The following is a 16,935-nucleotide window of genomic DNA, read 5'->3' on the forward strand; positions in this document are numbered from 1 at the left end:
TCATGTTCGATAGTTGCCAGAAACTACTTGCTCGTTGGCAAGAGAAGCTCATAATGGCACTGTGAGCTAGCTGGTCTACAGACTAACATATCCTTTGGGGGTGTCTGGAATCAGTCTGGACACCGATCCCTTAGTTTATGTTGTCTAAATGCGCAAATCCTATATAGATTTGTAGGAACTACATGACAGAACGCTGTGGAGAGGTCAAGGAGAATAAGGGCCACAGTTTCTCTATGGTCAAGGAGTGCTCTGATGTTGTGTGTGGCGTCAATCAGAGCGGTTTATCGTGATGCTTCTTCAGCTTGGGAGGTGGAGGAGCCTCCAATACCCAGCTGTTCCTCAAAGATAAGCTTCCTTTTGTGAGGAAGTGTCTTCTGCACCTTTGATGATGGTTTTTCTGTTATTTTCCCCATGTGAGGGTGAAACATCCTCTTTTGCTGTTTGTCCAATTCCTCTTGAAGACATTGTAGAATCTGCAGTTGCCTAGTTGTCTGAGTCTGCCGTGGATGGTCTACTGGGCGCCAAAGGATGTTTTGCTGCGAAGCAGGTTTCAACGTTGACAGTAGTTTCAGCTTCAAAGAGCCCATCAGTATTGACGCCAATACCCCAGAGGTTGTCGAGAGAGATCACAGCGCTGATGAGAGCTGGGCTTTGAGCGCCTGGCTCGGCATCAGGGATGGAGTAGGCTATGAGGTCTTATGGCAGTGCCGGTCATGGCTGGGATGCAGTGGCAGACTGGAAGGCTGTGTCCCCAATTGAGGGCTTGATGACCGACAACCGCAGGGGCGGTGGCTGACCTGATGGGTGTAGCTGGTACTCACAGTTGTTGTCTTCTGAAGTTGGTGTAGGGCGGCCTGCAGGTCAGTTGCCTGAGCATCTGAGGGCAAATTGGCTTCTGGGCTGAAGGCTGTAGCCTTTTCGACATCTGTCTCACCATCCAGCTCCTCTTCAACGTCTTCTCTTAAGATGTTGGGTGTATCCTCATTTTTCTGTTGTTACCTGGCACGTTGAGCAAGCCGAAGATCGACAGTTCCGGATGGCCTGTTTCGACTGAAAGGTGAGGCAGGTGGAGCAAGAGGTCTTGTTATGCCCAGGCAAAAAGCAGAGATTGCAAACTGCATGTTGATCTGACCACAAATACTTGGAGTGGCACTGTGGACAGTAAAAAAAGGGCGTTTTTTCCATGACAATGCTCATATTGTCGAGCGTGAAGCCCAATTAAACAGGTCTGAGAGAGGCAAGACCCTGAGCAAGCTGTTGACGAAGCCCATGACGCAGATCTGATGGAAGAACCAAGACGGAGGTGAGAGAAACGTGACGCAAAAACGATTGTCTAAAGCTATCAGGAGCGGAAGAATCTAGAAGCCCAGATGAAGAGTGCAACGCGGCATCGACTCAAAGCCTCAGCGAAGCACGTCTGACCAAAACAGCGGAAGAAAACAATCTAACAATGGAGCTGATGCGGCTGTTCCATGGTGCTTTGAGCAAGCCAACAATCCTGATGGTTTTGGTTGGTCGTTTTGGACCGGACAGCAAGGCAGACAGTACAAGAGGTCTCATTGTGCTCCAGCAACAAGCAAAGGTTGCAGATCGAGGGTTTACCTGTCCACGAGTCCTTGAAGTGGCACTATGGACACTAATGAAAGGGTGTTTTTCCCATCACGGTCTCCTCATTCTTGAAGCCGAAGCCTGATGGAACAGGCCCAAGAGAAGCGAGAGCCCGAACAAGACGTCAAGACCGACACGCAGATTTGATAGAAGCACAATTACAGGCCAATACAGAACACAAAGAAAAACGATTGTCGATATCTAACAGGAGAGGAATCCTCAAGAGGACCAGAGGACCAATGCCACGCGGCGCTGACTCAGAGCCCCAGCGATGCACGTTCAACCCCTGGCGGCGGAGGAAAAACTCCAACAATGGAGCCAATGCCCAAGCAAATTACCAGTAATCGGAGGAATCACTATACCTCGTGACTTGAAAGACTTCATTGAACAAAAACAAGTTGTTCAAGTCTAAGGCCAACACTAGATGCTAGGAGTATGTCGAACGTGTATCTACAGCTACACATGCCACGAACATGTAGTTTATAAAATAAATTAAAAAAATTAGCAATCTTGATAACACCTACATTAAATTAATAAAAATATTTTATTTTTTAGGTGGATTACCTACCATTATGAGTCCTTCTCTCCCACGCACTTAAAGTACAACTACAGAAGGTATTACTGTTCTAAGAAAGGGGCAATGTAACTATGTCTGAAAAAGAAAGACAAATGAGACATGCTAATTTGAAAAGTAAAAGAAAGTTGGAGAAATGAGGATTTCACTGTGTTTTTCTGAGGAAGAATGCAATCCAAGCTCCTGAAATATAAGGGAAAAAGCAAGCAGAGTCTCATGTCACAAATACGCACATTCAACTGACATGCTACATTTTCTTAAATTTGCAAAGAAAAGTGAACATGAACTGTGCACAGCTGTTGGTAGTTTAAGTCAAACAGTGACACTAGGATAAGAGAACAATTAACAAATGATAATGTATTACTGTACTGTGTGCCACCAGCATATGCACTGTACCGAGGTCCTATTACCCAGTTCATGAATACACCATTTATTAACCTTGAAATCTACCAAACCAAAATCATCGACTTACAGTTCAAAAACAGATCCGAAGAGTAAATGCTTAACTCACGGAGCGAACTTACTCGCAGGAAGAAATGGGAAGGGTTTCAGGTTTTACAATTAAACATTAATCCTCTATCCATATGGAAACCTGTTTCTGGTGTATTACTTTGAACCTATGTTTTAAATCCACAGGTTACTAAGCCCGTTTCAGTTTTGAAGCTTCTATTCAGTATTTTCACCTTCATGCTTTCTATGCTGTCATGAAACAACATATCTTCATCAATTCATCAACTGATGCCTTTGCCACTGTTTTGAATGTTGCACTAATGCATATTCATATGGGTTCTGAAAAATATGTGTGGTTTGTTAAGTTTGGATCTAATTTTATTTGCCACCCACAAAAACAATACTATGTCAACAGCAAAGGAACACTCATATTACCTTAATGTGTAGACCACTGACCTTTCTTTGAAGATCATTGCTCTTAATCATATAGGTATGATAACTATCCTTAGAAGAGACATGTAGCACTGAAGGCTATGAATACAAATAATCTAATAATACTTTCCCCCTTGCAAGATCACTTTGTTTGATGTTTGAGTCTTTTCTAAAGAAAGAGTAGTGTATTTTCTAAAGTGCAAAGTGAAATGCAACATCAGAGTCATAGCAATTATAATGCATGCATCATATTAATCAACACACTAACAATGTTGTTAAAAGGTCATACCCATAATAGATTCTTATCGTATCTAGCAGAAACTGGACTCCATACTTCTTCCTGAACAGCTTCCTGTTGTCTTTGATGATGGTTGAAAGGTACTGTATGTGCCCTGAAATACAACAGTCTTACAATGAATAACGGGGCTGGTGGTCACCAATGCTATCAGGTAAAGGTAATTACACTTATAATGTAAATTTGATGAACATAAAAGTGCTTTTAGTTTTGTTACTGCAATTTAAAGAAACTGAATATTTTAATTTTCATTCATCCTCCTCTCTAAAAAAATCTCTAGTAATACCTACCTCTACAGTACACACAGAGGGAAATTGAAAGATTGTCATCTACTTACAAAGGGTGCAAATGTCTTTGAGTTAGCAACATAATTTGATGTGAAAACCTGAAATTACAAATTCTTAAGAATACCAGATGTGCCCTACATCCGTGTGTCAGACGCTGTCGTGGAGGGCCCCGGGGCTAGCAGGCACTACTGGGCCTCAAAGGTGGAAGCGGAGGTTGTTTGCCTCTAATGTCCTAGGGTCCACTCCTTGATGGCTCTGCAAACAGGGTAAGTACAACTCCTTCAGCACTTGACTACCTGCGGTAGCAATGATGGGCAGTCACAGGATTCTCAGGAGGCGCAAGTTACCGCCACCCCCCCGCCCCCTTCCTCCTGGTACTGGTTATTGGGCATCATAGTATTTAATTGGTTCAGTGTTTCTCGCTCAACGAAGTCTCTCAGTCCGTGATTGGTCAGCATTCTCAGGTGGCGTATGCTCATTAGCTCTACCTTTCCTGGACTGTGTTAATTTCACGTTGTATAAAAGTAACACTCCGCGCAAGTCCTTACTAAATAATTGATTTATTGTTCAACTTCATGATTCGGGCACATCAGCTCAGGTCAGACCACACCATTCCACCAAGGAAGTGAGGTGGTGAGTTTGGGACAAGCCAAGACTTGGTCAAGCAGATTGCACTCCGGAGTCTGTCTTCGGCAGACAACCAATCCAAGAGCATGCTGCTCCCTCGCTCCACTTTGAAAGTAAGAACTCCTGGCAGACCCCCATCTCTCCATCAGAAGGTAGACTGTCTTCTAGGCTTTAGGTGAACAGCTCTTCATTAAGGGGTAGACTCATGTGATGTCCCTTCACTTTTGAAAAGCTGTCATGAGCGATGGATGCACAACAGTCCTCAAAGTACTATGCAGAGCATTCCCTTCCTTGGTCATAGAGAACTTAGAAAGAAATCTCAAGTGAGTCAGGGGTCCCATTTTTATACCAAAAGAGTGAACAGATGGTGTATCCACTGTTTGCAGTTTCAGAACTAGTTTGAGGTGATTCTCCTTTCACAGGTTATTTCCAGGCTACTCTCCAGACACAGTCTTTGTGCAGAACATTCATCTCACACCAGAATACCCACAACAGAGAGAGGTGTCAGCCAACAGGTAGCTGGCTGTAATCAACCAATCTGAAAGAGTGTTCAGAAAAAGACAAAAGGCTGGGCTTAACCAAGAGGTCTACCTTTTCTTTGCACAGGAAAACTTTAAGTCCTACTCTTCACTACCAACATCTAGCAAATAGCAGTTCTTTATAATCAGGAATTCTTTGTTCAGTAAAAGGCTAATCAATTTTATAAAGGAACCTTGTCTCCTCACCTTTCACTTAACTGTCTAGATCTTCTACCTTCAGCTTCAGGAATGTCAGCAACACACTTCCTCTGTCGAGGAAAACAACCTAACCTCCATCTTGTGCAAAAGGCCAGGACAGCGGCATCCAAAATAAATCCCGCAGGCCTCCATGATTCTGGTTGATTCGCACACTATGCATGAACCACACACGCTACACACACACATGCAATATTTTACTCTAGCCAGCAGACCTGGGCAGTAGTCTACTGCCTGTACATTAAGGACATGTGGAGAGCACTCTTTCAGTTCACAGGACGGGTCCAGGGCCTTTCTAATGCCAAGGGACAGGCCCAGTCCTCAGCCCAACACTAGATTAGTGTAAGGACAAAAATCATACACCAGATATATATATACAGGGGGGGACGCCCAAACAACATTTAAAATTATTTTAGATTGAATATCTCCCAAGATGATGTCACCTGCCTGGCAGGAAGCCCTTGTTTAAGGACTTCGTCTGACAATTCTTTATTTAATAAATATTACGTAGGACTCCAAAAGCTTGGCCGTGACAAGTGGAAAGTGGTAGAAGTAATATCTCCCCATTTGCCAAAAACATACTAAGTAAAGCACCAAGCATATTAAATGAACTGCCAGAGAGCACACCCTCGGTTCTATGTTCGGCTTCAACACCCTTTTGTGGACACTGCATATTAACATATGCAGTACCCAAAAATGTGTGATGTAAAATAAGTAACAGTACTGACCACCGTAAACACCTGCTTAAGCAAGTTTAGTCTGGTTTGCTACATCCACACACAGTCATCTTGCTGCAGGAGGATGAGGTGTTCAACATTTTAAATGGTGCACACAATTTAAGCCGACAATAGAGCTCCTGTCTGTCCCAAAATCAGATGACACGGAGAGGGTGAGGAGGGATGGACCCACCATTAGATCCAGTGGTAGCAGATTTGGTATGAAGTACAACTAATTAAAAAGGAGGAAAGCCCAAAAAGCTAACTCTGCATCCAAAGACATGCTGTGTGTAGCCTGCCAAGCAGTAGTCAAGGAGTCAAAATCACTTGTGGGGTGATTGATTGAATAGTTTATTGTGTCAATTGATAAAAAGTGTTACAAAAAATTCCAATAAAATCTCCTCAGGACTGACTTACTTTGTTACAATTGGTGCATACCTAGCGAGTTTTGATATATTGTATATACTAAAACAAACAAAAATGATTTTTACAAACGGCACATAAAACAGATAAAATCAGTGAGGAACTGGTATTAAACCAATAAATCAAATCAATCCTAAAGGATCCTTCCCCTTGTGTGCAAACTATGTGAGTCTTGCAGAGAGGGTTTTAGTCTCCGAGTTAAAAAATGTTCAAACCATATTTTAAGTAAAAGATTCAATGTTATTGGAAAGTACATGAGTCCGACAATGGCATGTATAAACCGATTACTAAATATACTTATGCAATTCCATTTCAATTAAGTGAAAAGTGTACAATCCTTAATGGGCATGGGTTCTTCGTACCAGGTAATTTCATTTAAAAAAGGTGTGATGTACGCAGCTTTGCTTAACAGTTCTTTAGCCTTATGTGCAAACTTTGCAAACCTTGCCAATTCCATTTGAGTCTCCAGATTAAAAAGAAGTTTCATAGCTTCGGAACAGGTCCATACACCATGTTTCAAGAACAAAGGTTTCAATAAAGTGCGTTGTGTGTGTAACAAACAATGACATATACGAACCAGATGGACCAAGGATTCCTCATGTTGGTGGCAAAGTCTACAAGCTGTTTTTGCCGTTAAGGCTTTCCAGCGCCTGTTGATGTCTTTAATCGGCAAAACCATTAGTCTCACCATAAAAATTTGCTTTAAAATCGACTTGTTAAACGCAGTGTCAAGATATGGCTGCCATAGGCGATCTTCATAGGAACTTGCAAGTGTCTCAATATTGCTACTGGAAGAATTCAGTTCCTTCATGTCCTCTTCCTTTGATAATGATCTAACTTGTTTTTTCAGTATAGACTTTAGGATGCCAGGCTGGTGAATAAGATCCTGTAGTTTGGTCGGGTCGATGTTCAATTCAGTGCAGGCAGTGTGCAGGCCTTCACTTCACGGATTGTTTCCTTTCATACAAATTATCTTTAGAATTGACTTCATTGTGTACGGGAGGGCTGCGCAAACCCCTCGATGGAGCCGCACCATTGAAGCCCAATGCTCATAGCTCTGTTTATTCAGCCCAAATTCCAGTCGCACCAGAGCATTTCGGGCGTGAGCGGGGATCTGAAAGTTGATATTTTCCATGATATTAATGAAAGCCGCTGGGAATGCTATCTTACCGTATGTGATTGACGGAAGCAGTTTGGCATTTATAACCTTTCTGATTGGTTTGGTCAACAGGCTGCTTAACTTGGAGTACAGTTTGCACAGAGCAAACGTTACTGCTTTGGCTTTTGTTTCAACGGAAGCGATATGTGTTGTGTGCTTCCCATTGCTCATCAGCCACATCCCCAGGTAGTTGTATTTGGTCGCTGTTACTATTTTTAAATTGCCCAGTCTCCATTGTTGTCTGAATTTGTTGGTATATTTTCCAAATATCACTACCTTTGTTTTTCCTGCATTCGCTCGTAATTTGTTGTTGTTATTGTAAATGTTTAATGCATCCAGTAATCTTTGCATGCTACTTTTGTGTGGTCCAGTAACACCATATCGTCTGCGTACTGCATTAAACAATCTATTTGGGCCGAATTTAGGGGGTAAAAGGTTAGCGTTAGATATAATTTTACCGAGTTCTGCCATATATAGATTAAAAAGCAGAGGAGCCAATACGCAGCCTTGATTTAACCCTCTGTCTGTTGGTATCTTTTTAGTGGCTGAATTCATCGCGGTTTTAACCCGTACCAAAGTTCCTGTGTAGAGACAGATTATGGCTTTCAACAGGTTTGCCGTATCCCCCAGACCGCCACAACAAACTCCGATTAACTCCATCAAAGGACGCAGAGTAATCCACGAAACATGCGAAGAGAGGAGGCGAGTTTTTCTGCACGGACTGTTCTATTAAGTAGGCAAGAGCTAAGATATTGTCTGTTGTAGATTCTCCTGGCCTAATGCCGGTTTGGTACGCAGATAGAATTTAATTTTCATTAGCCCAGCCCTGCAGGTCTTGCAGGAGAAGGCTGGGGTATAATTTCGCCTCGATGTCTAAAAGGGCAATAAGCCTGTAATTAGAAGGGTCCCCAGTGTCTCCCTTTTTGTGGATAGGTTGCAGCAAGGAGCCTTTTCAATTCTCCGGGACTGTTGAGTTTGTCAGACACTTGTGGGGTGAAACTGGGTCATGCTACGAAGGCGGGTAAGACAAAACATGAGTAGAAAATGAGGGGTTGCTTACTGCCGTTACTGGTCGTGTTAGCCTGTTTTTTGGGGAGTAGCGGTCCCCAAACCATTCCTTCCTCCTCCAAGTGCCTCTCCATCTCCCCTGAAAGACGCACATGTAGCACAGCTTGTCATAGTGATATTCTGCAGCAGCAATCCTCAGCTGACTACCTCTCTCACACAGCTACCCAGTTGCATGTACCATTGCTTGTATATTAGCCAACATAACTTTGCATGATGGTACTTGCAGTTTCACTCTTCAGAAAGAACAACCACAAGCATGCCCACCTCCACTAACTGAACTGTGAGGCTTGGGGGTCTGAAAGCAAGGAGAAACACAGCAAGAGACAGATCAAAGGAGAAAGTGAGAGACCAAAACAAGCATTGGCAAAGCCAATAGCTCGCGCCTATGCAAGAGCTTTTGGCTTTGGCAATTTGTTTTAGCCATTATGTACACCAGTGTGGCTGCTGTTCAGCATGACTAAAAGTTAGAATTGGGGAGGGGGGGGGGGGGGTTTGTTAGAGTTACAAGCTATAGAAGATGGCCGGAGAGATACCAACTAGTAGATCTCACTGACTCATACTGCAGGACAGAGGGAGGGGTACGAGGGATTATCCCCATTTCAGATCACATTTCCCTATGTCAGAAGGGGTTTCGTTTTTGTCTGTTTACCGACGATTGATGATGTAATGTGGAAATGTAATATCCTGCTAAGTGCTGATTTTGATTTCAATCTGTCCATTTGCAGCCCTATTCGGGTTCTTCACTATGCTCATGTTTTTGATAACTCAATAAAATTTGTTTTTAAAAAAAATGACAAAGTTAGAAGTGCGGAGTGGGTGGGGCAGATTGGGATGGAATGGAGTGGGGTGAGTTAGGTTGGAGTAAATGGGAGTGGGCTTGATTTAAGTGAGGTGGATTGAAGTGAGGGAGTTGGATAGATTAGCGTGGTAGATTTCAGTGCAGTAGATCAGATTGAGGCAGACTGGAGTAGGTTAGAGTGATGTAGACTGGGGTAGAGTGGAGTGGGATATATTGGGGTAGACTGAGCTAGCTGTGATGGAGGTGAATGAGAACCACATGTTTACCATAGCTGAGATGGGATATGGATGGAGGAAAAGGGAAGTAGGAACAGGGGAGGAGGAACAGAGAAGGCTAAAGAGGCAGTTTGGTAGATAGATTTTACAAATCTATTATAAGGCTGTGTAATATAGCCAGTGATGAAGCTCTGCCACTTTGTTCAATCTGCTACGCACTGTGTCAAGTTGGTAAATCCATTCATTTTCTTGTCTTCTTGAGGTAAGTTCCCCCCATGCCTACCACTCAGGCTCTTTGGTATTTGTTCTAATACTCTTATCTTCCCTGATTAATGTTTTCACTTTGCAGTCTTGCACTAGTCTGCATTCACAAGACTTAAAGGTCAAGTGCAGTGACACACCAAGACTGTGCAGTTATTCCTAAGATAAAGCTCCCCATTTTCACCACTTGACTGTGTTTGATAAGCTCACGGCCCTTTTGTGGAAGCACTGTTTGATGCGGTCTCTAATGAACCTGATCGTATCTGAAAAGTAGGTGAGTAATTCTTCAAATTTAGAGATTGATGAAGTCAGACTGTCATCAAGTGGTATTGTTTTGGAACAAATGTCAAAAAAGTGTGATTGGACAGTAATGGACAAGGTAATACCGTACTTGGATCAAATTGGCTTTAAAAGAGCAAACTACTATTTTAAAATGTCTTCTTAGGCTTTTTAATTTATTGAGCAGTCCATGAGTGCTGGTATTACTATTTTTTCTTTGCCTGCATCTCATATGGTTAAAGCAGTGGCAAGGCCATTAACCTGCATCCAGTGTCCATATTTTGGAATGCGTAAACCTCCTGCTGACATCTACAAATACACGATCATTGCCAGTAACCTGTTTACAACTTCATAATGCTTTTCCTAGTAAATCCTCTAGGTCTACAACTTATCTAAACCAACTCTATTAAGCAGCTCATCATTCACTAAGGACCGAGGAGTTTACATTGCTGCATGCTTGAGTGTAGCTGGACTGACACTTAATCCGCTTCTGAATTTTGCTACAGTTTACACCTTGTCAAAATGTTGAAAAATGCCAAAGGAGAATCTAGTGGATATTCCCTTCCTCCTTACTGTTAACAGTGCATACCAGTGCTTAAGCTCAAATTACTAACAACGCCATTAAGAATAGCTCATAAGCTGATGTTATGTTTCTAAATGTACATTTTCTGGCAAAGGGAATTCTCATAATAGACTTCTTGCAGTTACCCTACCCCTCCCCTAATTAAACAAGCATTGAAAATGCAATAGGTCTCGACTTTGATTAAGTTAAAGCCATTTGCTTTGCTACTGGTATTGTATAGCAAAGCAAATGGCTTTAACTTAATGAAAGGCAAGACCTATTGCATTTTTAATGCTTGATTTTGTTATGGGGAAGAGGACATAAACAACAGGAGGGTGGAGGTTGGGAAATAGTACCTGAATTACAACACAAGCAGCAGAGGAGCACTAGGGAAGAATCAACTGATGCCAGATTCCGAGGGCAGACTGAGGTGATGCTGAGTGATACTGAGGTGGTGGTGAGTGATGTTAAGTTATGCTGTGGTGCTGAGGTGGTGTTGCTGCACTGGTGCTTGGGTGGTGCTGAGTTGGTGCTGTACTGAGGTGATGCTGCGTTAATGCTGAGGTGCTCCTGCGCTGATGCTGAAGTGGTGCTGCGCTGATGCTGAAGTGGTGCTGCACTGATGCTGAAGTGGTGCTGCACTGATGCTGAAGTGGTGCTGCGTTGGTGCTGAATTGCTGCTTAGGTAGGCTGCGTTGATGCTGAGTTGGCGCTGAACTGGTGGTGGTGCACTGATGAAGAGGAGGAGGTGGTGCTGTGCTGAAGTTGAGATGGTGCTTGACTGATTTTGAGGTGGTGATGCACTGAGCTGAGGGTTATGACATGGTGGTGCACTGCCTACTTGTAGGGTATATTGTTAAGTAACCTCACATTACATGCCGCTTTTAGAGAGCACGAGGAGGCATCCCTGGATATTGTTTTTATTTCACCAAAACTAAGATTTAGAAAGCATCAAAAGTTGGAAGCATGCAACTTCAAGTTGCTTCCATTTTCATGAAACTGAGCAATAACAGCAGGTTTCCCTCTCGTATCCAAATAATCATGATGTAAAAAGTACAATGTTATTATGTTGCTCCTATTGTCGGCCGTTTTCTTAAACTACACCTGCATTAGGTAAGTTTATTATTTACGGTTTGGGCATTTGAGCTAATGAAGCCAAAAATGTCAAAGGATGAAACCCATTACAGAACCAAAGCCTGGAATTTGAAACCTCTTGAGAGGTGGACAGGTATTTTTTTTAATATAGGCTAATAATGTGTTATGTAAATATTCTCTGGAAAATAATGAGTCCATTTTAAAGAATAAATCATAGGGAAAATGAGAGGATCTGTCATATTTCTAGGAAGACTCACTATTGTGCCTTGTACAGCAGTCTACGGTTTCAGCAGACTAAGCACATGCGTCTTTTAATAAGACTGATTCTGTGCAGGCAGTTGCACACCAGAGGAGGCAGGCTTGTCTCTACTGATATATTATGAGCAGGCAGGGCAGACTGCTTGCCTGAGGTGGGGGATGGGGGGAGGGAGGGGGGGGCAAAAGTGGAGGGGGCAGAGTCTGGTGGGAAGAAGGGAGGGAGAGAAGCAAAGCAGAGCGAGCGACAGAGAAGCTAAGAGACATGGGGGAGAGAGACTGCTGAGTGGAGACAGAAACAGGCAGAGAGGGAACAGAAACAAGAACAGATGAGCGACATGAGATAAGCAGGAAAAAAGGTAGAGCAAAAAGGCAGTGTGAGAGAGGTAGGTTGAGAGAAGTGACAGAGGAATAAAAGGAGAGGAATGGCGGTTGGGCAGGAGAAAGAAAAGGGAAAGTATAGAAAGACAGGAAGAAAGAGTTACCCTGGGTTTGACGACTGGTTGTTGCAGGTAGAGCGAGGAAAGAAGAAAAGGTCAGCAGAGAATAGAGGAACGTGGAGGGGTAGGGGACACGTAGAGGAAGCTATGATGTAGAAGACAGGCACAGTGAGGGAGAGACAGGGGAACCGAGGTTGGCAATTTCCCGCGAGACCAAGGCAAATAACAAGAGAGACAGATGACATTGAGTCATTAAGAAGAGAAAAACAGGCAGCAACGGTGAAAGGTGCAAAGGGAAGGAGGAGCTAGCTAAATCTACAGAAAGTGGTGACATGAAGGAAGATGCACAGGCAGATAGGCAGGGAGTCATGCATACCTAGAGTGAGACAAAGATGGCAGGCAGGGGAGGGAAGGACAGACAGGGAGGTGGGCCACAGCAGTCACAGAAAGAGCACAAACAGATTATAGGAGAGGCGTGAGAGACGCCCTCAAGCGGGTCTGAGGTGGGTGTCCGATTAAGATAGGGAGTGAGCCAGCATGGAAGAGGGGCAAGAGAAGGGTATGCTCGTGGGAGGCAGAGAGTGGACACTAACAGGCATGGATGCAATAGAAGGGGGCGGAGAGAAGTGCGCACAGCGAGTAAAGGCACACGCACATGCTGATAGCGAGGGGTTTATAGACGGGCAGAGTGTAAACAGGTAAAGGGCAGACAGGAACAGAGGTGAAGAGATGCAGGCAGACAGAAAGGCAGTGAAAGGAGAGAGGTTTTGAAGAGGAAACGGTGCAAAAGAGGGACTCTGGTGGACAGAACAGGGCAGAGAGGATCAGGGGTTTCTGTAGAGGTTTGCTGTTCAAACCTTCCACATAAAGACTGTGAAAACATCTTGAAAATGTTCAGTGCACATAAAACAACCAACAAAAATGTTAAAATCTTAGAATTAAGATTACTGTGTTAACATTATAGCTGCTAAAAAATGTGAACTAGGATGGTGCATCCCAAAAACAGATCGTGGACACATCCACTGCCTCCCTTTCATCACAAATAATACAAGGAAAATTTTTTCATTTAAATAAACTTTTCATTCAGGTCATATATCACATACAATGAGGGGGTTGGAAGAGGAGGGGGTCGTTCCAGCAATAGATTCGATGTATATTTTTTGAAGAAAAACCATTGACAGATGGACAGACCCCTCTCCGTTTCTGACATGCTTGTCTCAAACCCCTAAAGTGATGCATATTAAATAAACACTGTAAATATGGTGTGCTCCGTTTACCCGCTAAAATTTGAGAACAAAGGGTAGGTGGGGGCACTCATTCAAATTCATGTGGCCTTGTCATGTGCGCGTACCCCCACCACTTCCGTCAAACAAAGGTTTAAAATAAATAAATAAATAACGTCAGCATTTTGGAATATGCCAAGGTAATCTTAGACATTGCTCAGGCAACGCATCGCGCTGCTGGGGGTGCACTCAGCTTTCATCCTTAGCTCTCGGACAAACCTACATAACTTTCACAGCCTCTGCAGCACTGAGTGCAGCGAAGTGAGCGCCACAAAACATGACAGATTCAATACACATCAGAAATTAATCGTGGTGTAGACTTTTTAGTGCACTTTACAAATTAATGTCTGCGCCTCGAGAATGGTCCGGAAAAGCTGTATTCCACAGATTTAGGCAGAGCCCTTTTTAGCTTTAAAATACTAAGAGTGGCTTGTTACATGGTGATCAATGAAATGGCATTTACATTCAAGAGGAGCCGAGATGAACTCGATATATCTGACAGTCATTGTTACTGGCTGGGACGGGGCTAATGCCTCCAGCCACGTCGTCCAAGGAGGCTGCCGGATGAAGGCGGAAGCTGCACGTGAGGCAGAAGTATAAAACAAGAAACATAACACTTCAGGAAAACTACTAAACAAGCCTCGATCTCTTGTCTTTATGGGGCCATGTGTTTAAACACATTGCCCCATAAAGATAAGAAAGCTTTCATGGCAGAAGGAAGGCAGAATAGCCCGTCCAAGTGGGACGGCACAGAAAGCCAAAAGTAAACGTCACAAACACCTCTTTTCCAATGGCTGGCCACCGTTTAGCATAAACGGTGACGCCAGCCCATGGGAAAGAGGGGCAGGGCTTAAAGCCCTTTACAGAAAATACCCCAAAAACATTACATCTCGCCAGCGAGACTGCGCATGTGCGCAGCCCATGCCACCCGAGACCTAAAAACCGAGACACACAGGCTGCCCTCCCACACAAAGGTGCTTGTACACCTCTCTGTATTTTTATATTACATTTGGGCCATGCTGATCCTGAGAATATCCTCTCAAAGTTCTAATGTTGAAAGGGGAATCAATCAATCAAGATATATGAAGGAAAATGGGCAACACTCCTTAAAAATCATTTTAGAGCATCTCATAGCCACAAGGTCTCACGACAGAGGTCTCACCCTGAGCAATATTCCACATGGTGTAACAAAACAATAAAGGGAAACATTTACAAGAAAGGATACAATTATAATCATGTTTTTGACGATATCAGATCATGACCAAGCATTGAAATTAGCTGAAGACAAAGAGATCTGCATTAAATTATTACCATCTGCTATAGCTGTATTTATTATTTAGCCCTCTGGGCATGAGTTCACATTAAAGAAGCCCATTATGCTGTTTTAGTCAACTCTACACAATAATTAATTAAGCAAAACCACCAAAAAGTAACAAAACCCTTTAGAAAGTTCTCAATCAAGTTTCTCAAGAAGACAGGCATAGGAGACCAAATAGCATGGTAGAATGTACAGGTGCAGAATGTGGACACCACACCATCAGAATATAAGGTTGTGATAAGTACTACTAGCAGATTCATAGCCATAGCATAGAGCTGCATTGTGTTTTTCTTGAGAGAGAAATGAAAGCATTATCCTGGCCTTACCAATTCGAAATGGGAAGTCACCATGGTTCCAGATGCGGAAGTCAAAGAGCAAGTATTGGTACATCTGCTGTAAGAGTTGTGTATTTTTTTCCATAGAAATTTGTTCAATCAGCAACTGGACTGACATCAAAACATTCACATCCATCATATAACTTGGTACCTAGAATCCAAATACACAAATTGGTAAACATACATAGATGTAAATGATTTTAGCTACCTGCCAATTGATAACAATAAATTTGCTGGAGTCAATTTCCTCATTACTCTCATTTCCACCACATTCTCTCTCTGTGAGTGGGAACTTTTTTTATTCTCTACACGCTTACCTTCTTTCTTGTCCATTCTATTTCTTTAAAGGGACAATATCCCAGAGTTCCCTACTTCTCATGCTTAATACAAATGTTACTCTTCATTTATTCAAGGACATCAAATGATAACTATAGTAAATATTATCTGGACCACATCTGCTAAACCTCAACTCTACAATTCTTTTATCTAGTTTTGCATGCTGCTGAGAATATATTCCAACATTTCTACACTCTGAAATAAGGCATGACTGCATTAGGCGTCACTGGGTAGCTATACTAAGGACCACGTCTCCATAGGACATTGTCTTTTTTTGGTTTGCTTATAACTTTGGCGCCATTTGACAAATTGTCAGTAAACTTTAAATAACATAAAAAATAAAAAAAAGCTCATCCACGTAAGATTCTTCCTAGGAAGTGTCGGGGTGATCTGTCAAGTGGAGGCTAAAAACAAGGGGGGCCCCAAAAAGCTTTTCCCCATGCGCGTTTTTATAGGAAAATTGAACAGCAATACAGCAAAACCATCTGAAAAGAATTACAACAAATTTTGCAAAAAGCTAGATCTTAGTCAAGAAAGTATGCGTATTGTGATTTGGTGTGAATCAGTTCAGTAGTTTTTGAGAAACTAAGGTTTAAAATGAATGTATATATAGAGATGAGGAAGGTCCACGGATCGGACAGATAAAAAAATATGATCTGATTGGCTGACGCCACGTCAACAAAGATGGGAGGCAGTCATCACCTGTCTTGGAAAAAGAATATAACAAGCATTAAAAATGCAATAGGTCTCGCCTTTCATTAAGTTAAAGCCATTTGCTTTGCTATACAATACCATTAGCAAAGCAAATAGCTTTAACTTAATCAAAGGCGCGACATATTGCATTTTCAGTGCTTGTTGTTTTGTACCAACCAAGACGTTAAAATATTGGTCACAGCAGTAAAAACCAGTCAGGTTGTAACTCGAGGTCCATTTGTCACGCTACAAACCACAATTTACACGTAAATATGTACAGTGGCGAATAACCACCCGAGGGTTCACATTCCAAAGGAAAATATGGGTGTTTTCACCTTGTCCCCCGGCCGTACTTATGCCAGTATGCCAGTATTAGACCAAGTGGCCCCAGTCCTGTCCACTATCTGCAACACTATGTTCGCCTCAGGTATATACCCCACGATATGGAAGAAAACTATAATAAAACCTCTCTTAAAAAAAGCAAACCTCGATTTTAGTGAAACCAAGAACTACAGACCAATAGCCAGCCTGCCTTTTCCGGCAAAAATCATTGAAAAGATAATAAATATCCAACTTTCCAAATATATTGAAGAACATCAGCTCCTAGATGCCGCTCAATTTGGTTTCCGTAGAGGCCACGGAACAGAGACCGCACTTATGAAGGAAACCGAGGACATCAGAGTTATTTTGG

General features: G+C 42.7%; 1 protein-coding gene across 2 annotated transcripts in view; it reads right to left on the minus strand.

Moving 5' to 3' along the window:
• The window catches only part of NBEAL1 (neurobeachin like 1), a 978,461-nt gene that overhangs the window by 483,293 nt on the left and 478,233 nt on the right, over positions 1–16,935 (minus strand). For both annotated transcript variants that reach the window (XM_085648956.1, XM_085648955.1), the window contains 2 exons: positions 15,207–15,366; positions 3,354–3,456 (listed from right to left, as the gene is read on the minus strand). In XM_085648956.1, the coding sequence (XP_085505082.1) occupies positions 3,354–3,456; positions 15,207–15,366 (263 nt within the window). The remainder of the gene's footprint in view (positions 1–3,353; positions 3,457–15,206; positions 15,367–16,935) is intronic.

Source organism: Triturus cristatus, chromosome 3_2 (assembly GCF_964204655.1).
Source record: "Triturus cristatus chromosome 3_2, aTriCri1.1, whole genome shotgun sequence".
In the NCBI taxonomy this organism is placed as follows: domain Eukaryota; kingdom Metazoa; phylum Chordata; class Amphibia; order Caudata; family Salamandridae; genus Triturus; species Triturus cristatus.